Source organism: Macaca fascicularis, chromosome 3, assembly GCF_037993035.2.
Source record: "Macaca fascicularis isolate 582-1 chromosome 3, T2T-MFA8v1.1".
NCBI classification, from domain to species: domain Eukaryota; kingdom Metazoa; phylum Chordata; class Mammalia; order Primates; family Cercopithecidae; genus Macaca; species Macaca fascicularis.
The window spans coordinates 37,665,077-37,682,028 of record NC_088377.1 but is presented as its reverse complement, the minus strand read 5'-3'; the positions used below and the strand labels follow the sequence as shown (position 1 = coordinate 37,682,028).

Below are 16,952 nucleotides of genomic sequence, written 5' to 3'. Positions count from 1 at the left end.
CCATCCTCCTGCCTCAGCCTCCCAAAGTGCAGGGATTACAGGCATGAGCCACCACACTCAGTTCATCTGATTCTTAAATAATGGTATTTTTTAAAATTACATTATATGGAAAAAGAAAAAAGAAAAAGGAAGGAAGGAAGGAAGGAAGGAAGGAAGGAAGGAAGGAAGGAAGGAAGGAAGGAAGGAAGGAAGTCACCCGAATGGAGCTAGGGCCGTTGTGCTGACATTCATTGAATCCCTGCTGTTTTCCATGCTCATTCCATCCGGGCCTTTCTGTCTTCTGTTTGGACCCCCTGATCTATCCCATGGGAGAGCTCAGAGGAGGAGCTGAGCCCATCACTACCGGACACACAGCCACCCCCTGAGCCCACACGGCCACTGCTCTGTCCTAAAGTGACATCCAAAACCTCCAAGTCACACTGGGCTCAGAGCCCTCTTCTTCCTTTCTGTTGCATTTCTGTGGGTGGCTACCCCATCTCACTTGAACCATCAAGCAGACACTGGCAACGCCTGAACACGTCTCAGACCCAACCCCTCTCCCTGGGGGTCTAGACCCATGTTCCCTGCACGTAGTCACGGTCACCAAATTGAGACAGTTAAACTCTTTATGTTTTTTGGATACTTGCAGATTTCACACAACTGGTGAAAGTAAAATGTAGCTGTCAGGATTATTAAACAGGAAGAGAGATTACACTGTGGCAGTGTACAAAATATCGCCTTCCTGGGATTCTCCTGTGACATGTTCTCTATTGATAGGCAGAGGAAGCATTTGTCCTAGTTCTGGCCCATTAGGAAATTGACAGTGGTCTGTCCTATACCAAATTAAACTGTCTGTCCTGAAACACGGACCTCTCCTTTCCAGCATGACGTCCCAGGCACACAATTAGTCTTTTGGTTTCAGAAGCCTTCAGGAATAGTGGTTGGATTTTTTTTTCCTTCTTTTAGATGGTTACACAAAGGATGAGGTTATTTATATCTGTGAACACACTGCCGATTAAGCTAAGCATCTTGTGTAGTTTGTTAAGTCAGGCTGGGCGCACCTGGCCACACTCCCCTGACCCTCGGGGCTGTGCCAGGAGAATTCCAGGGCTCCGGGAGGATGGTATCTGCTACTAGGAGCGCCTTCCTCCGGAGGGAAGAGAACTGTGCCTCTCGAGTTCTGTTGCTGTCGCTCAAAGGGCAAGTGAGATGCCAGCAGGAATCTAGCGGACACTCTGACTCTTCCGATCGCCTTATTTCTTGGCTGCCAGTTCGCTGCCTTTCACAGACGAGAAGTCAGAGTCCTAGCAGGCAGCCAAGGGTTGGACTTTTCCAAGGCCACGTGGCTACTAAGGGGAGACTGACTGTGGAAAGCTTGGTGTTCAGATGCACACGTGTTGGGTTTTCAGATGTTGCAGACCCTTGTAAATTAACTGCAGGACATGGATTGTGTCGATGGAGACTTGACCTCTGGCTCCCGGAATGTGACAACCACAAAAATCTCAGGAAATATCCTTTCCATTTAGAGATGTCAAGGCACCCGCATATGCGTTACTTAAGGTATCTCTGTCTCAACATGTGTGTGTGTAAAATGGGGATAGTGAGAAGTCTGGTCTGTGTGTTCACACAGTTGTTATGAACATTGTATGAAATGACAGATGGAAGTGGTGTTGAAAATGACAGGTGCTGGACAGGATGAGGGGATTCCGGCAATGATGATGGCGATGAGGATGGCGGCGGTGGTGGTGGTGATGAAGTCCTGTCAAAGCTTTAACTGTCTGGAAGCTGAGTGACTAGAACACCAGGGAAAACACCTCAGAGGGGACATCAAGCTGGAGCTGCTGCAGCCTCGTTTTCCTAACATGAGGGGCATAACCACAGCTGTGGGGATGGAACAACTTTTCTAAATTCCAACCTGCCAGCATACGGACCTCACCAGATGTTGTGCCCTGCACGGGGGAGACCAGGCAGTGGCTCTGGCCCTGCTGCGAACAAGCCCTGTGTGCAGGGACCATTCCGCCTCGATTTTCAGAAGAGCAGAGGGCTGCTTGGACCATGAGATTGGAGAGGGTGACTGCGCCAGGGTGGGTCCTTTGGGGCCACAGAGAGCTGGAGCTGTGCACTGGGGCGCTGGCTTCCTTGTTGGTCTGTGGTCTCCAATGGGGGCCTGGGAGCCGCAGCATGGGTTCCATGGGTTCCCGCAGCTTGGCTGACCCTTCTTGGGCTGCTCAGAGACTCTGGTCAGGATTTGCGTTTGACACCCAGCTGTGCCTCCTGGGGAAACCGTGTGGGGGTGGCAAAGGCGACAGTGGCATCCATGGCCATGACCGCCCAGAGGGCCTTATCATCATCTCCAAACCTCGCAACTCAAAGGCCAGGGAGCTCAAAATGCCTGAGAACCCGTCACCTGCCCCAGATCACTCAACGGCAAGCGACAGAAGCCAGGCTGAGCCTGCACAGTTCCAGCTTCACAGCTCTGTACCGAGATGCCCGGTGGGCCCCCCCTCCCTGGGCAAGGGCTTCACCTCCATCATGGGCCTGGTCCTCAAGCCAAGGATGGGGGTTTTGGATGTTTCTCTTCTCTTTGAAACCCCCGTTGTTATATCTAGGACCAGCGACACCCACACTCCAATCAGCCCTCACTCCAAAGTCTGAACTTTGCCTCCAGGGCAGAGTAGGGCAAGGGTGGTGTTCTGAGGAGCTGCCAGGGGCTTCACCTGGGACCTGCCTCCCTCCCTACATTCAGGTTCAGCCAGGCAGGGCTGAGACGGGCAGCCTCCAAGATGAAGGCGGCTGGGTGACACGGAGGCTGGGCGGGGGCTATGGGCAAGTGACCGACTTTTCTGGTTGTGGTCTTCCTCTGTAAAGCGGGATCATGGTCTCCCCTCACTGGGTGACTGTAGGGACGCAGAGCTGACCTATGTGACCATCTGAGAGACAGAGGAAGCTCAGCCAGCCTGGAGACGACCGTCTCGTCCCCTCCACCCTCTTAGGCATTGGTGCAGGCTCCAGAGCTCTTGGACACGGAGGGACTCACTCTAAGAGCCCCACTCCACAGCCTGGAGTGTGAGCTCAGCAACAAGGGACCAAACTCTGGGCCGATGAGAAGCACAAGGCAGGTGTCCCAGGTGGCCCTGCCCGGGCAGGGCCTGCAAACCCGACAGGCCCCAGGAGGGCCCAGGCAGGACACATGGTGAGGGTGCAGGACTCCTGGGGTAGCTTCCAAGCCCTAGGACGCCCATCTGTGTGACTGTGGCAGTTTCCTTGTCTGTAAAGAGTGGGTGAGTCTGTAACCGCAGTCGTGAGGACCCTGGAGGACCCACAGGACACCGCTGCTATTGTCAGTGCAACCCTCTCCCACGCTGAGCCCACAGGTCCAGTAAATAACTGAGTGGATGGATTCTTGTCTTGTCCCAGGCATGCCCTCCCGTCTCCCCATCAGCCATCACTAAGGAAGCACAGCACTCGTGGTGCCATCCATCTCCCTGCTGCTTTCGAGAACGCAAGGGGACGCAATGTCCCTCCAGCCCTGGACACCTGAGGCCAGCCCAGCCCTCCTCCACATGGTCCCCTCCCCATTGCCAGCCTTGGGAGGGGCTAGGACTCCAGCCCACACGTCTAGCCCACCCCCCTGCTTCGCCAATCCCTGGGTCCTGGGGTGTTCAAACCAGCCCAGGAAGTTTGAACTTCCTGAAGATCAGACTCCAGGAAGGGGCTGGGGGTGGACCCTTGGAGGTGGCTCCAGGATCCAGGAGTTCTGGGATTCCCAGCATGGGGAGTGTCAAAAAGAAAGGGGGCCGGTGCTCTCAGGGGTGTGCCTGCTTGGCCCACACAGACTCCCCACTATCTGGACAGGAGCTGGCTGGAGGCGGCCGGGGCACCATTCCTTGGGGGGGGCGGTCCTCCTGCTGTCTTAGTACCTGTCAACGATGCAGGCTGTGGCCTCGTGGCTGATGGATGAAGAGTAGGTCTGCCACTCGCCCCGGGGCAGCTCTCGCACCTGCACGGTGAAGTACCGGATAGGGGAGGCCCCATCGCTGCCCGGGACCCACTGGAGCCGGAGGCTGCGTGCGGTCACTTCTGCCTGGGGTACCAGGAGCTCTCTGGGGGGTGCCGGCCGCTCTGCAACCAAATGAGGACAGACCAGGGACATGTGAGAGGCTGCCCTTCCCAAGGAGGATCCCCAGGAGATCGCTCTGTTGCCAGGCTGGAGTGCAGTGGTGTGATCTCAGCTCACTGCAATCTCTGCCTCCCGGGTTCAAGGGATTCTCCTGCCTCAGCCTCCTGAGTAGCTGGGACTACTAGCATGTGCCACCACACCAAGCTAATTTTTGTATTTTTAGTAGAGACAGGGTTTCACCATGTTGGCCAGGATGGTCTTAACCTCTTGACCTGGTGATCCGCCCGCCTTGGCCTCCCAAGGTGCTGGGATTATAGGCGTGAACCACCACACCCAGCCAAGCAGCTGTCTTAAGGCTGACTTTGGATGCACTACTCGTAGAGACCAACAGACAGGAACAAAGCCACATAGGGGTCCCTAGGCTGCCAGACCACCAGGCACTGTGTCTGTGATGACTGCTGGGGTCACAGGGTCTTGGGGGCTGCTCCAAGCCCTGTGGTGCCTTTGGTCTCTCTTTTTCTGATGTTGGGCTCAGTCCACCTTTAAAGCTGAATTCCCTCCTTCTTGCAGTCACCCAGGGCCTAAAGCATCTATGGCGTCTACTCCGTACTGCTGTAGGTGAGGACACCTCTGGGCTGTCACTGCCTCTGGTGTCTGCAGTAGCTTGGATGGGGGACGTGGGGTGCCCGGGGCCAGGCCCAGCCTGGAGTGCCCATCGTCTGCCACTGCTGTGCCTCCGCACCCCATCGATTTCAGCAGAGAAGCCCCGCAGTGGGAGGAATAATTGTTTAATTGTTTATCATGAAGATTATTGATTCTGATTAGAATGCGTGGCATGTGTAAAGTGGCGATTGATTGTTGGCCTGCAGTGGCGGGTGTGGGAGGAGGGCTCCGGTCTCACTTCATCAGCACTTGCCTCTGTGAGCACACAAGGTGGCCCAGAGTATCCCATTTCAAAGGCTCTCTTGGACTTAGTGGTAACTAGCAAGCCTCTTGGATTCCCTCTCCCTGAGCCACGAGGATGGAGGAGGGGAGAAATCTCCGAAATCTCTGGGCCCGATTATCAGGTGGCATAGTGTGGGGTGGGACAGTGGGGCAGGACCGCGGGGCGGGACTGTGAGGTGGGACACGGGGAAATAAGGGGACCTGCTGTGAGACCGTGTCTGTGACGCACCTGCACACGTGCCTGGCTCATGGGAGGGGCACAGTCAATGCTTAAGATAAATGAACCATAAAACCACACGAATACATTAGAGAATGAAGTCAAAATGTTTGCTTGAGAGACCCATTACCATCTTCCTGAGAAGCCTTGAGTGCTGATACCTGGGGTGGCAGCAGGGCAATGGGGGCGCCCGTTTCACAGGGCACCTCTTCCATGTGCTTTAATTGCAGAAGCACCTCGGGTGTCTGTGGTGACTGACTGAGGGCTTTTGTCTCTCCAGCTAATAACATTAATAATAATGATAGTGGTAGTGGTGATGGAGGGGATGTGTTTTCACTGAATGCTATGGAAAGACAAAAGGCAGGGGCTCACACCTGCAACCCCAGAGCTTTGGGAGGCTGAGGCGGGAGGATCGCTTGAGCCCAGGAGCTGGAGACCAGCCTGGGCAACATAGTAAGACCCCCATCTCTACAAAAATTAAAATAATTAGCTGGATACGGTGGCTCATGCCTGTAACCCCAGCACTTTGGGTGGCCAAGATGGGTATCATGGTAAGACTCTGTCATAATTAGCTGGGTGGTGTGTGCCTGTAGTCCCAGCTACTGGGGAGGCAGAGGTGGGAGCATGGCTTGAGCCCAGGCATTCCAGGCTGCGGTGACCTATGATCACATCACTGCACTCCAGCCTGGGCAACAGGGCAAGACCTTGTTTCAAAAAAAAAAAAAAAAAAAAAAAAAAATAGGAGCCTGGCCAGAGCCATGTGCTCCAAGTGTCCCTGCAGCAGTGCCTGGAAGCTCCCTCCTGTCCTCATTCCCACAAGGTCCCTGGGTCTGGCCTCAATGTCAGGACCTGGAGTGGGAGCCGGGGCTGCTGAGGTGAGGGTCCTGTGGCACCAACCCTGGGCACTGAAAGGCCCAAGGACGTGCACGGAGCCCACTGAGAAGAGCGCCCGCTACAGACTCATGGGAAGAGTTGGCTTCACGGTGTTGGGGCGGATCCAAATCTCAGCTCTGCAGTTGTGTGTCTGGGCAAATTAATAAAACTCTCTCAATTTCCTCCGTCTCGTCTTTGGTAAAAATCGGAATTAATGACATACTGCTCCGTGGGCTGCAGGGAGGATAGGCCAAGTGCGGTGCACAGAGCACCTGCCCCCGTGTGTGAAGCAGGGCCCTGCTCGCCCCAGCAGTTCTCATCAGGAAGTCAGCTATTTGGAAAACTTACTTACTGAACACCTGCTAAGCAGAGGACATGGGTTTAACATCAGAGACTGGGGGCTGCCTTCAGGGAGCTCACCCTCAAATGTGGTGACTCTGCAGCCTTGCCCCAGGTACTCAGACTCTGTGAGCAACGTTGCTCTCCTTAAACCCGAGACTGTCTCACATGTCTGAGAGAGCAGATGTGAGGCTGAAGGTGTGAATGAATGCTCACGTGTCTGAGACAGCAGGTGTGAGGCTGAAGATGTGAATGAATGCTCACGTGTCTGAGAGAGCAGGTGTGAGGCTGAAGGTGTGAATGCAATGCTCACGTGTCTGAGAGAGCAGGTGTGAGGCTGAAGGTGTGAATGAATGCTCACATGTCTGAGAGAGCAGGTGTGAGGGAGAAGGTGTGAATGCAATGCTCACGTGTCTGAGAGAGCAGGTGTGAAGCTGAAGGTGTGAATGCAATGCTCACGTGTCTGAGAGAGCAGGTGTGAGGCTGAAGGTATGAATGAATGCTCACGTGTCTGAGAGAGCAGTGTGAGGCTGAAGGTGTGAATGAATGCTCACGTGTCTGAGAGAGCAGTGTGAGGCTGAAGGTGTGAATGAATGCTCACGTGTCTGAGAGAGCAGGTGTGAAGCTGAAGGTGTGAATGCAATGCTCACATGTCTGAGAGAGCAGGTGTGAGGCTGAAGGTATGAATGAATGCTCATGTGTCTGAGAGAGCAGTGTGAGGCTGAAGGTGTGAATGAATGCTCACGTGTCTGAGAGAGCAGGTGTGAGGCAGAAGGTGTGAATGCAATGCTCACGTGTCTGAGAGCAGGTGTGAGGCTGAAGGTGTGAATGAATGCTCATGTGTCTGAGAGAGCAGGTGTGAGGTTGAACATGTGAATGCAATGCTCACATGTCTGAGAGAGCAGGTGTGAGGCTGAACGTGTGAATGCAATGCTGTTTGATAGTGTGCCCGGCTCCGTATCGGCTCAATGGGTGCTTTGTAAATGCTCACATCCCTTCTCTTTCTACGAAGGGAAGGCCGAAGCCTCCCAGGTACCCCACAGACTCCAGAAGGCCTGACTGAGGAAGCGGTGCCCGCCACGTCTGCAGTACCCCTGGGTCCCCCAAGGTCTTACCTCTCTTCTCAGTGGTGATGACTGTGGCCTCCAGTGGCTCCCCCCAGCCCTGCCTCGTCTTGGCGGACAGCCTGAAGATGTATGCGGACTCCGGGGCCAGGTCGGTGGCTGTGAACTGCCTCACTGTGGCGCCGACCTCCACGGTGGTGAAGGTGTGGGGGCTGCTGCTGGCCAGGCGGTAGGCAATCTGGTACCCTGCAGGCAGGCGACACGGGAGACAGCTGCTGAGCCACTCACCCACAGCACAGGGAAGCCCTGTGCCCACACCCTGTGCTGACCTCTGGAGTAGAAACCCCGGCAAGGCCATCTGTCTCTTCCCCATTCCTGGAGGTCACTGCCTGTGCACTGAAGGGTGGTCTTGGGGCTGTGATGAATGGTGGGGTTCCATGTGGATTTCCCTGTGAGCTTGTTTCCTGCTCCATCCTTCACCGGAACAAGGTGTGAACATTGGTTCATCTTTCCTGAGGATGCTGGCACACGGCGAGCATGCCACAGGGACCCGGTCCCACCCTGCTCCCCATGGGGCTGCAGAGGGCTGTGCCTTTTCAGTCTCTGCCTCTCCCTCCCTCCTACAGTCTGGCTCGCCCACTCCTTCTCTGAGGAAGTCCTTTAATTCTTGCCAATGGCAGCATGACCTGCCCAGGCAGGACAGCAGCTCCACAGCTGCCATTCCTCCTTCCCTCCTTCGTCTTCCCTGTCTGCCTGCACCTCTGACCCCCAGCTCCCTCCAGGGACCCCGGCAACATCCATCCAGCCCCTTCTGTGGCCCCACCCCTCCTGAGCAGCTCCACCAGGGCAGCTCTGCTTACAGAACCCCCTGTGCTTCCTAGTTGAGGGACGGTTCCTGGCTTGCTAAGTTCCTCAACTGGGAGGGGCTTGGGGCTGAGCAGCTGTTCCTTATTAATGACCACCCGTCTCCACTAGCCACCCCAGGCCTCCCCCCGCTGGCGTCTGGAGGAGCCTTGTCAACTCTGCAGCTTCAGTCTGCACCCTGCCTGGCTCAGAGACAACGTGTGGTCCAGCGGCTGAGCTCCTGTGCTGATTGAAGCCAGAAATAATGGGGCGCTGTAGCTTCCAAAAAAAATTAATAATCATTGGTGTTAAACAAGGGAGGATGCATAGGCGGAAGAGTCGCACCCTGGCCTCACCAGTGCTGCCTCTTCGTGGAGTGGCCTCTGCATTGGGGGCTCACCCTCTGTGGGGAGGAGCTGCCGAGCGACCCCACGCTGCCTGCCCCCCCGCCTTCAGCCTCTGTTCCGGGTGAACCCCTCCCTCTCTCTGCTCTTCCTGCTCTCGGGTCTCTGGCTCATGGACGACCGAGCTCACAGGCATGCTGCCAGCTCCTGCGCCTTGTCACTCATCCAGAGGTTTAACGAGTCCCTCCCCAGCCCGCCATCTGGGAGGTGGGAGAACAATTACACAGAGGTCAGACTTCAAGTGCATCCTTGCATCAGGCCTCAGGCATCACCGATCACTGTCAGCATCGTCATCACCACCACACAGACAGGGACACAAGCCCTGCCCTGTCCATGACACCACCACCTCTAGGCCCAGGTGTCTGCAGGACCCTGAACTTAGGTCCCCAGAGTGGCCGTCACAGCCACTGTCCCACCTCCAACGGACGGGCTATCCTCCCCACACTGGGGACTGGGTATCCCAAGACTTCCTGGATGTGGCCCTGCTGGCCTCAGGCCTGCGGCAAGGGTGTCCCTGCTAGAACCCTGTTCCTTCCCAGTCACTGACCGACTGAGGGCAGGCTACAGATGGTGGCCAGCTCTTCCCCCGGGCCTCCCCTTCCGCCTGCAACTGTGTAGTGAGAGCTGGGAGAGGCCCAGCTCTTCCCCCCAGGCCTCCCATTTCCCAACCCCTGCACAGTGAGAGTAGGGAGAGGGCCAGCTGTTCTCCCAGGCCTCCCGTTTCCCCCACCCCTGCGTAGTGAGAGCAGGCAGTCTGCTGTGTGCACACAATGGAAACCCAGTCTGAGGCTTTGGGGCTCCTGGCCACCCTGCACCCTGACGGTAAGGAAGGAGTGACCACAGTGGCTACACCGATGGGCACATCCAGACAGAGACCCTGCTGCATCCCTCCAGTGCTTCCCACGCCAGACCCTGACTACAGGCCTGCCAGGAAGCACACGACGAGGATGAGGACGAGGCTGTGAAGCTCGGAGCGGGGTCCCCAGTGAGAAAGTGATGAGGGAGCCGGGATGGAGCCCCGCGGGTGCCTACTCTTCCTGGGGGAAGTAAACACCCACGCCGATCCGTGAGCAAAGGGAGAGCGTCCTCTCGCCAGGCCCCAGTTCCTCGGGACCACGGACCCCAGGGCCCACCACGCAGAAGCGTCCTCTCCAATAGAAGCCAGCGGGCCCCTCGAAGAAGGACACGCCTTTGAGGGCGCACCTCTGGGCTGGAATCCCGTTCTGCCAATCATTCGCTGTGTGACTGTGGATGAGCCATGACGCCTCTCCGAGCCTCAGTTTGCTGGACTACATGGTGCAAGATGACAGGACACCTCACGGGGTGCCAGGAGGGCTCTGGGGGCTCACGGTGGTGAAGACGTGGCTGGCACAGCCATGCCTGGTTGCTCCTGGCTTTATTTATTTATTTATTTATTTATTTATTTATTTATTTATTTTTTGAGACGGAGTCTCGCTCTGTCGCCTGGGCTGGAGTGCAGTGGCCGGATCTCAGCTCACTGCAAGCTCCGCCTCCCGGGTTTACGCCATTCTCCTGCCTCAGCACCCGCCACCTCGCCCGGCTAGTTTTTTGTATTTTTTAGTAGAGACAGGGTTTCACCGTGTTAGCCAGGATGGTCTCGATCTCCTGACCTCGTGATCCGCCCATCTCCGCCTCCCAAAGTGCTGGGATTACAGGCTTGAGCCACCGCGCCCGGCCAGCTCCTGGCTTTAATATTATTACGAAACAAGTGTAGTCACGACTTCTCCTCCCTCCTCCAGCTGGCAGGACACCTTCCCTAGCAGTCCCTCGCCCTGTAGTGGCCGGTATGACCACACACAGAGTTATCATTCCTCACACAGTCTTCATGGAACCTCCTTCCCAGGACCTGTCTACAGGCACCGATGCGGGGTCGGCACCTTAGGCCCTGCAGTTACAGGACAGGGTAGTGAGTGCCCGCCAGAGGCAGCACAGGGGCCCAGAACAGACATGGCTGAGCCCCCAGCCAGACCCTGAGGAGTGACACCCCCAACTTTGCAATGCCTGACTGGCTACCTACGACGTGTGCTCAGCACTGAGCAGACCACAGACCAGGACTCCCTGGACCGGAGTTTTCCCATGAAGTGTAAATTCCCCAACAGAGTCCTGCTTCCTCGGGGCCAGGAGAATGACCCTAATTCTAAGGTCTCTGGCGGCTGTGTTCTGCCTGGAAAAAGCATCTCTGGCCACAGAATCAATGTTCATCTTGGAGACCTTCTAGGCTTAAGCTGCCTTTTGTCTAAAGATATTCAATATTCTGTTACAGTTTCTTGAGATGTATAATATTCACTTGGCTCAAAAATCATGCAAAAGTGCCAGGTAAAGAGTGCAAAACGGCCAGGCACAGTGACTCACGCCTGTAATCCCAGCATATTGGGAGGCTGAGGAGGGTGGATCACTTGAGGTCAAGACTTTGAGACCACCCTGGCCAACATGGTGAAACCCTGTCTCTACTACAAACACAAAACTTCAGCAGGGCGCAGCGGCTCATGCCTGTAATCCCAGCACTTTGGGAGGCTGAGGTGGGCAGATCACAATGTCAGGAGTTCGAGGCCAGCCTGACCAAAATGGTGAAACCCCATCTCTACTAAAAACACAAAAATTAGCCTGACGTGGTAATGGGCGCTTGTAATCCCAGCTACTTAGGAGGCTGAGGCAGGAGAATCGCTTGAACCCGGGAGGCGGAGGTTGCAGTGAGCCAAGATGGTGCCACTGCACTCCAGCCTGGGTGACAGAGCCAGACTCTCTCTCCAGCAAAAACAGAAAACAAAACATAAAAAAACCCAACACACACAAAATCAAAACCATCAAGAATGAAGTGCAGCCTGGTGTAACTTCAGGTATTTGAATATCGTTCCTAGAGATGCAGAGATACAAATCTCTCCCTAAAGCAGCAGAAATCAAGTTTGTATTAAAAACAGACTCGTGTATGTATGCGTGGGTTTCAGCCTGCTCCCTCCACACTGTCGAGGTGGGATTACCTCACTGATTTTGCACAGTGGCTGAAGAGATTTCTTCTTCACAGTGTGAAAAAATATGCCTATCCCAGTCGGGCGCGGTGGCTCACGCCTGTAATCCTAGCACTTTGGGAGGCTGAGGCAGGTGGATCAAAAGGTCAGGAGTTCAAGACCAGCCTGGCCAAGATGGTGAAACCCCGCTTCTACTAAAAATACAAAAATTAGCCAGGCGTGGTGGTGGGTGCCTGTAATACCAGCTGCTTGTGAGGCTGAGGCAGGAGAATCACTTGAACCCGGGAGGCGGAGGTTGCAGTGAGCCAAGATTGCGCCACTGCACTCCAGCCCGGGCAACAGAGCAAGACTCCATCTCAAAAATAAAAACAAAAACATGCCTATCCCTAAGAGCGAAGAGAAGCCCCGGCTGGAAGATGCTCGGAGGCCTGGCCCCAATAGGCAACTAACGAGGGACTTACCTGGCATCCCTGATGGCCCGGAACATGCCATTCCTACAGATCTCACCAGCCTACCTGAGTTCCCTTGATTTGTTACTTAATATGTTAGAGAGTTGTGTGTGATTAAGACCTCTCGCTCAAAATCCACACTGCCTTTCAGTGACTATGTCTGAATTAATGAGGTATTATTTACTTTCAGGAGCAGGGCATGGTTACAGATGTGTTTTCATTATTGTTTAATCTTTACTGTTTCACCATGTTTTATCTCTGCTCAGATTATTCCATTGCTAGAGATAATAATCCTGAGATGAAATGAAGATGTTGTTCAAAGGCACGTCCTGTGGGTCACAGGATTTGGGGATTATGTGGGAACCGGTTTCTTCTGGCCAAGCTGTCTGAGATTTGCTTACAGACCCTCCTTTCTATCAATGGGTCCACCTGACTCTTCTGTCCTCCAGGGTGAGCCTTGCCCTTGGCCATGCCACAGACTACACAGGCTTCCATTACATGGTTATGCACTTGCCCCTTCATCGCCCCACGTGGGCCTCACCTCACCTGCCTTGAAGGATACACTGCCTTGGATTTGTGGACTGTTTCTCGTGTGTGGTTCCTTGCCTCTCTCTCAGAAGCTCCTGACTGGACAGTAGGGAGCCAGGAGACCTGGGTCCTGACCCAGGCCTTGGGCAAGTTCTAACCTCTGCCTGACTCTTAGTTCTCATCTCCTGCTATTAATCATTTTTTAAAATTTAAAATAGAGATGGGGTCTCGCTTTGTTGTCCAGGCTGGTCTTGAACTCCTGGGCTCAAGTGATCCTTCTGCCTCAGCCTCCCAAAGTGCTGGGATGGCAGGTGTGAGCCATTGTGTCTGGCCTCTATTCATCTTTTTTTTTTTTTTGAGACGTTGTTTTGCTCTTGTTGCCCAGGTTGGAGTACAATGGAGCATTCTCGGCTCACTGCAACCTCTGCCTCCTGGGTTCAAGCGATTCTCCAGCCTCAGTGTCCCAAGTAGCTGGGATTACAGGCACCCACCACCACGCCCAGCTAATTTCATATTTTTAGTAGAGACAGGGTTTCTCCATGTTGGTCAGGCTGGTCTTGAACTCCTGACCTCAGGTGATCCACCCACCTCGGCCTCCCAAAGTGCTGGGATTGCAGGTGTGAGCCACCGCGCCTGGTCTTTGGTAATCATTTTTCTATGCATATGAGTACTCAACAAATCCGGATTTCCACACTCAATACGAGTTTTTCATTCTGCGATTTCTGCACAAGATAGCAAAAGCATGTTTTCCCGTTAGAAGCATGAATTTTAATGACTGCTTAATAGTGCACTGTGTGGCAGTGCTGCTGGGCCGAAGGAGGAAGGGGGGAGTTTGCAGTGGGGTCGCCCTCCCCTCCCCTGACCTTTAGGATGCAGGCCTGGCAAAGCCCCCGTGAGATAATGTATGCAGATTGCAAAGCACAACGCCATCCCCGCTAATTGCAGAAATCTGGGTTCTTCTTTACTCTTTGATCTGGTTCCCTAGGCACTGGAAGAAAATTCCTTGGCCTCTGGGTTCTATTTGTACCTTCCTATTATTTGCCCTAAAATAAAGATAATATCACCTGGTTGCCACACCACGGTCTGCTGAACATAAAGATGAATGTCTATAGCTCACCTTCACACGTTTAAAAAGTCCTAGACTCGATGGACAATAGAAGATGGCTTTTTTTTTTTCTGTACATAAATGGCACAAAGGAGCAGCTGAGTAATAGTCCTTGCATTTTTAGAGAATAATGATAGATGGTGTTCAGAGATAAGAGCGTTTCCGTGGAAAAGGCTATTATGTAATTACAGTTACAGCGAGATTAGAAACACTGGCGTGCCGAACTTCAGCGACGCAAGGCCAGAAGACGGCGGCGTGTGCGAGGGAGGCATGAACAGGCCGAATCAATAGCAGCAGTAAAATGCGGCCTATGAGGAGCCCTGTTTTTAAGGGTATGGGTGAATTATGATAATACAGGCATTAAAAGGAGCAAGGCCAAGTACGAGACACATTGATCCAAACAGAAGATTAAAAACATAATGAGAGAGGCCTGAGTGGGTTTCTGAATACACCTGGAAGACGGAGGAGGCACTGCGCATTTAGACAATCAGAATCCAGAAAGGGACTGCGCCACGGGCCTGAGACAAGTTCCAGAACAGTCCACTGCTCGAAACACAAGAAGGTGGCACTGAGGAGCTGAGGCTGGATGCTGGAAGCCTTGTAGGCATCTCAGCTCCGGGTCAGCCTGAAGACTGACGCCGCAGAGCTATACACAGAGCAATTTGGGGACTTCTGTCCGGACGTTTTAGGTGGCTGCAAAGCCTTTGAGATAGAGTCTCGCTCTGTCACCCAGGCTGGAGGGCAGTGGCGTGATCTTGGCTCACTGCAACCTCCACCTCCTGTGTTCAAGCCATTCTCATGCCTCAGCCTCCTGAGTAGCAGGGATTACGGGTGTGCGCCACCATGCCCAGTTAGTTGCAAACCTTTTATAAATTGTGCACTTCCCTGAGAAACAAAAGGCATAGTCTGAGAGTTGCTGTTCAGTGAGCATTACTGGGGCCCCAGTGCTCAGGACCCCAAAGCATGACCATCAGGGGCACGTGCTGCTGATCTCTCTGCAGCTGCTGTTGCTGGGCGAGTGGGTCAGAGAACCCGCAAGCCACTGAATGGCCCCAGGAAGCCCACACTGGCTGAGCCTAGCTGCTGTGGTCTGTGGGTTTTGCAGTTTATCTGTCCGAGGGCTGGGGATCAAAATGCTGAATCTGCAAACAGGGATCACATTTGCTGGAGCTCCTGATTCTCAGCGGAGTTCCCGCACACCCTTCGTAATAAGCTTAAAGGTAAATGTTAGGCCCTCCTGCTGGCAGGGCGGGATCCCGCGTGTCTGGCCAGGGCAGGCCCACGTGGGTCTGAAGAGCTCACGCATCATCACGTTAGCATAATAGCAGTCAAGGGCACGTGACGTCAGCTGGGGGGTGAGGGACGGATGTCTGTACTAAGGGGCCTCCGACCCCATCCCCCCAAAGAAAAGTTCTAAATGCTAAAAGCACTCCACAGTAAAATATTTATGCAAATAAGCAAGTTTTTTCTCCTCTAGGCACCTGCCGGTGGTTCACGCTGTTTATCTCTTTTGGAAATGCAAGAACATGTTTTGATATAGATTACAAAAGCTCGGGCAGCAGAGGTGTTTATGTACTCAGAAGGCTGAGCTGCCGGAGTGGGAACATTGATTCAAGGTCTCTGGATGTAAAGTGAGTCAGGCGAAAAGATGTTTTGCTTTCTCCCCTGTGAACACCCATCTGAATTGGCGAGAAGTGCCTTCCCGTCTTCCCGTCTTCCCGCAGCCTCCGCCGTGTGGTGTGCCGGCTGTAATGACACACGGGTGACAGGTGACCTGGACAACATGCATTACAATTACAACCCAATGCTGCATGACAGAGGAGGCTCGGCAGTGAGGTTGTCTGCCTCGCAGGTAGACACGGTGCTGCGTTACTCAGCAGTGTTTGGCTGTGGTTGGAGTGCTCAAAGTATTTAAATGATCACCCTTCTCCTTACCTGGGCTTCAGTGGTTTGCAGCGACCACAAATTAAGATCCATACCTCTCGACGCACATTAGGAACTCTCTGCAACCCAAACAACCTTCTAAATTTTCTTTCTCTTGTCAGCAAGAACCCTCTGCTTCAGCAACTAAGTCATGGAGGACAAATCAAGGCAGCACACTACGGGTGCATGCAACGGGAATACTAGGACCAGGCTGAGCCCCCAGTGATCCAGGAGGAGCTCCCAAGTCCAGAGAACCTCCAGCCTCCTCTGGTGCCAGGGAAACGATGAAATATTCTATGTGATACAGAAGCTAACGTTTACTCCGCACTCACTATGTGGCAGGCACCGTTCTAAATGCAACTCATTTAACCAGTGAGGGAGGCATGAATGTGCTTCCCCTTTGAGGGATGGGGAAACTGAGGCATGGGAATGCTAAGAAACATGCATAAATTCACCCAGCTGATAAGCACAGGACGAGATCTGAGTCCAAAACGTTACCCATGCTGCCGGCCTGCTTGTCGGTGATGCAGTGTTGAAAACACAGAGGAAAGGAAAAGCAGGCAGTCTCAAGGTTCATGCCATCCGACTTGTGCAGACGAGAGCTGCTTTCTTTCGTGCTATTTCAGTGAATCTGTAATGAACATCCTTGTACGTTTCTCCTTGTGCACACAGGCAAGAATTTCTCTAGGGCGAAGGCCTGGAATTGCAGAGCTTCTGGGGTGTGGCATGAATGTGGTCACCTTTCCTGGGTATTGCCAGAGCACTCCCCAAAGTGGATGCACCAACTCCCTCTCCTGGCAAGGGTGGAGGGGTCTTGTTTCTCCACATCCTCATGTAAACTTGGCATCATCACAGCTTCTTATGGTGCCAAATCTGGTGAATGTGAAATGGGATTTCATTGTGGCCTCAATTATCATTTTATAGTGCTCTTGTTGTCAGAAAAAGAAATGTCAGAGACACTCTGGAAAGTAAACGACAGATGATGAAACCAGCTGATGGGCTCACTGGACAGCGGGCCTCACGCTGTGCCAGCAGGCGTGCTGAGGACAAGCCTGACCAGGTGGACACGTGGTCAGGGAGCGGGGCAGTGAGGACCTGGGGCTACAGAGGACATCGGTGTGAGTCCTCAGGAAGGTCAGAGGCCCTGGAGAAGCAGGTGTGTCAGGCAGAGGGCTG

General features: G+C 53.9%; 1 protein-coding gene across 6 annotated transcripts in view; it reads right to left on the bottom strand.

Moving 5' to 3' along the window:
- SDK1 (sidekick cell adhesion molecule 1) overlaps window positions 1-16,952 on the bottom strand; it is a 963,824-nt gene that overhangs the window by 115,293 nt on the left and 831,579 nt on the right. For all 6 annotated transcript variants that reach the window (XM_045387966.2, XM_065541579.1, XM_015447042.3 and 3 more), the window contains exons 29-30: window positions 7,589-7,783; window positions 3,900-4,101 (exon numbers count right to left, since the gene is read on the bottom strand). In XM_045387966.2, the coding sequence (XP_045243901.2) occupies window positions 3,900-4,101; window positions 7,589-7,783 (397 nt within the window). The remainder of the gene's footprint in view (window positions 1-3,899; window positions 4,102-7,588; window positions 7,784-16,952) is intronic.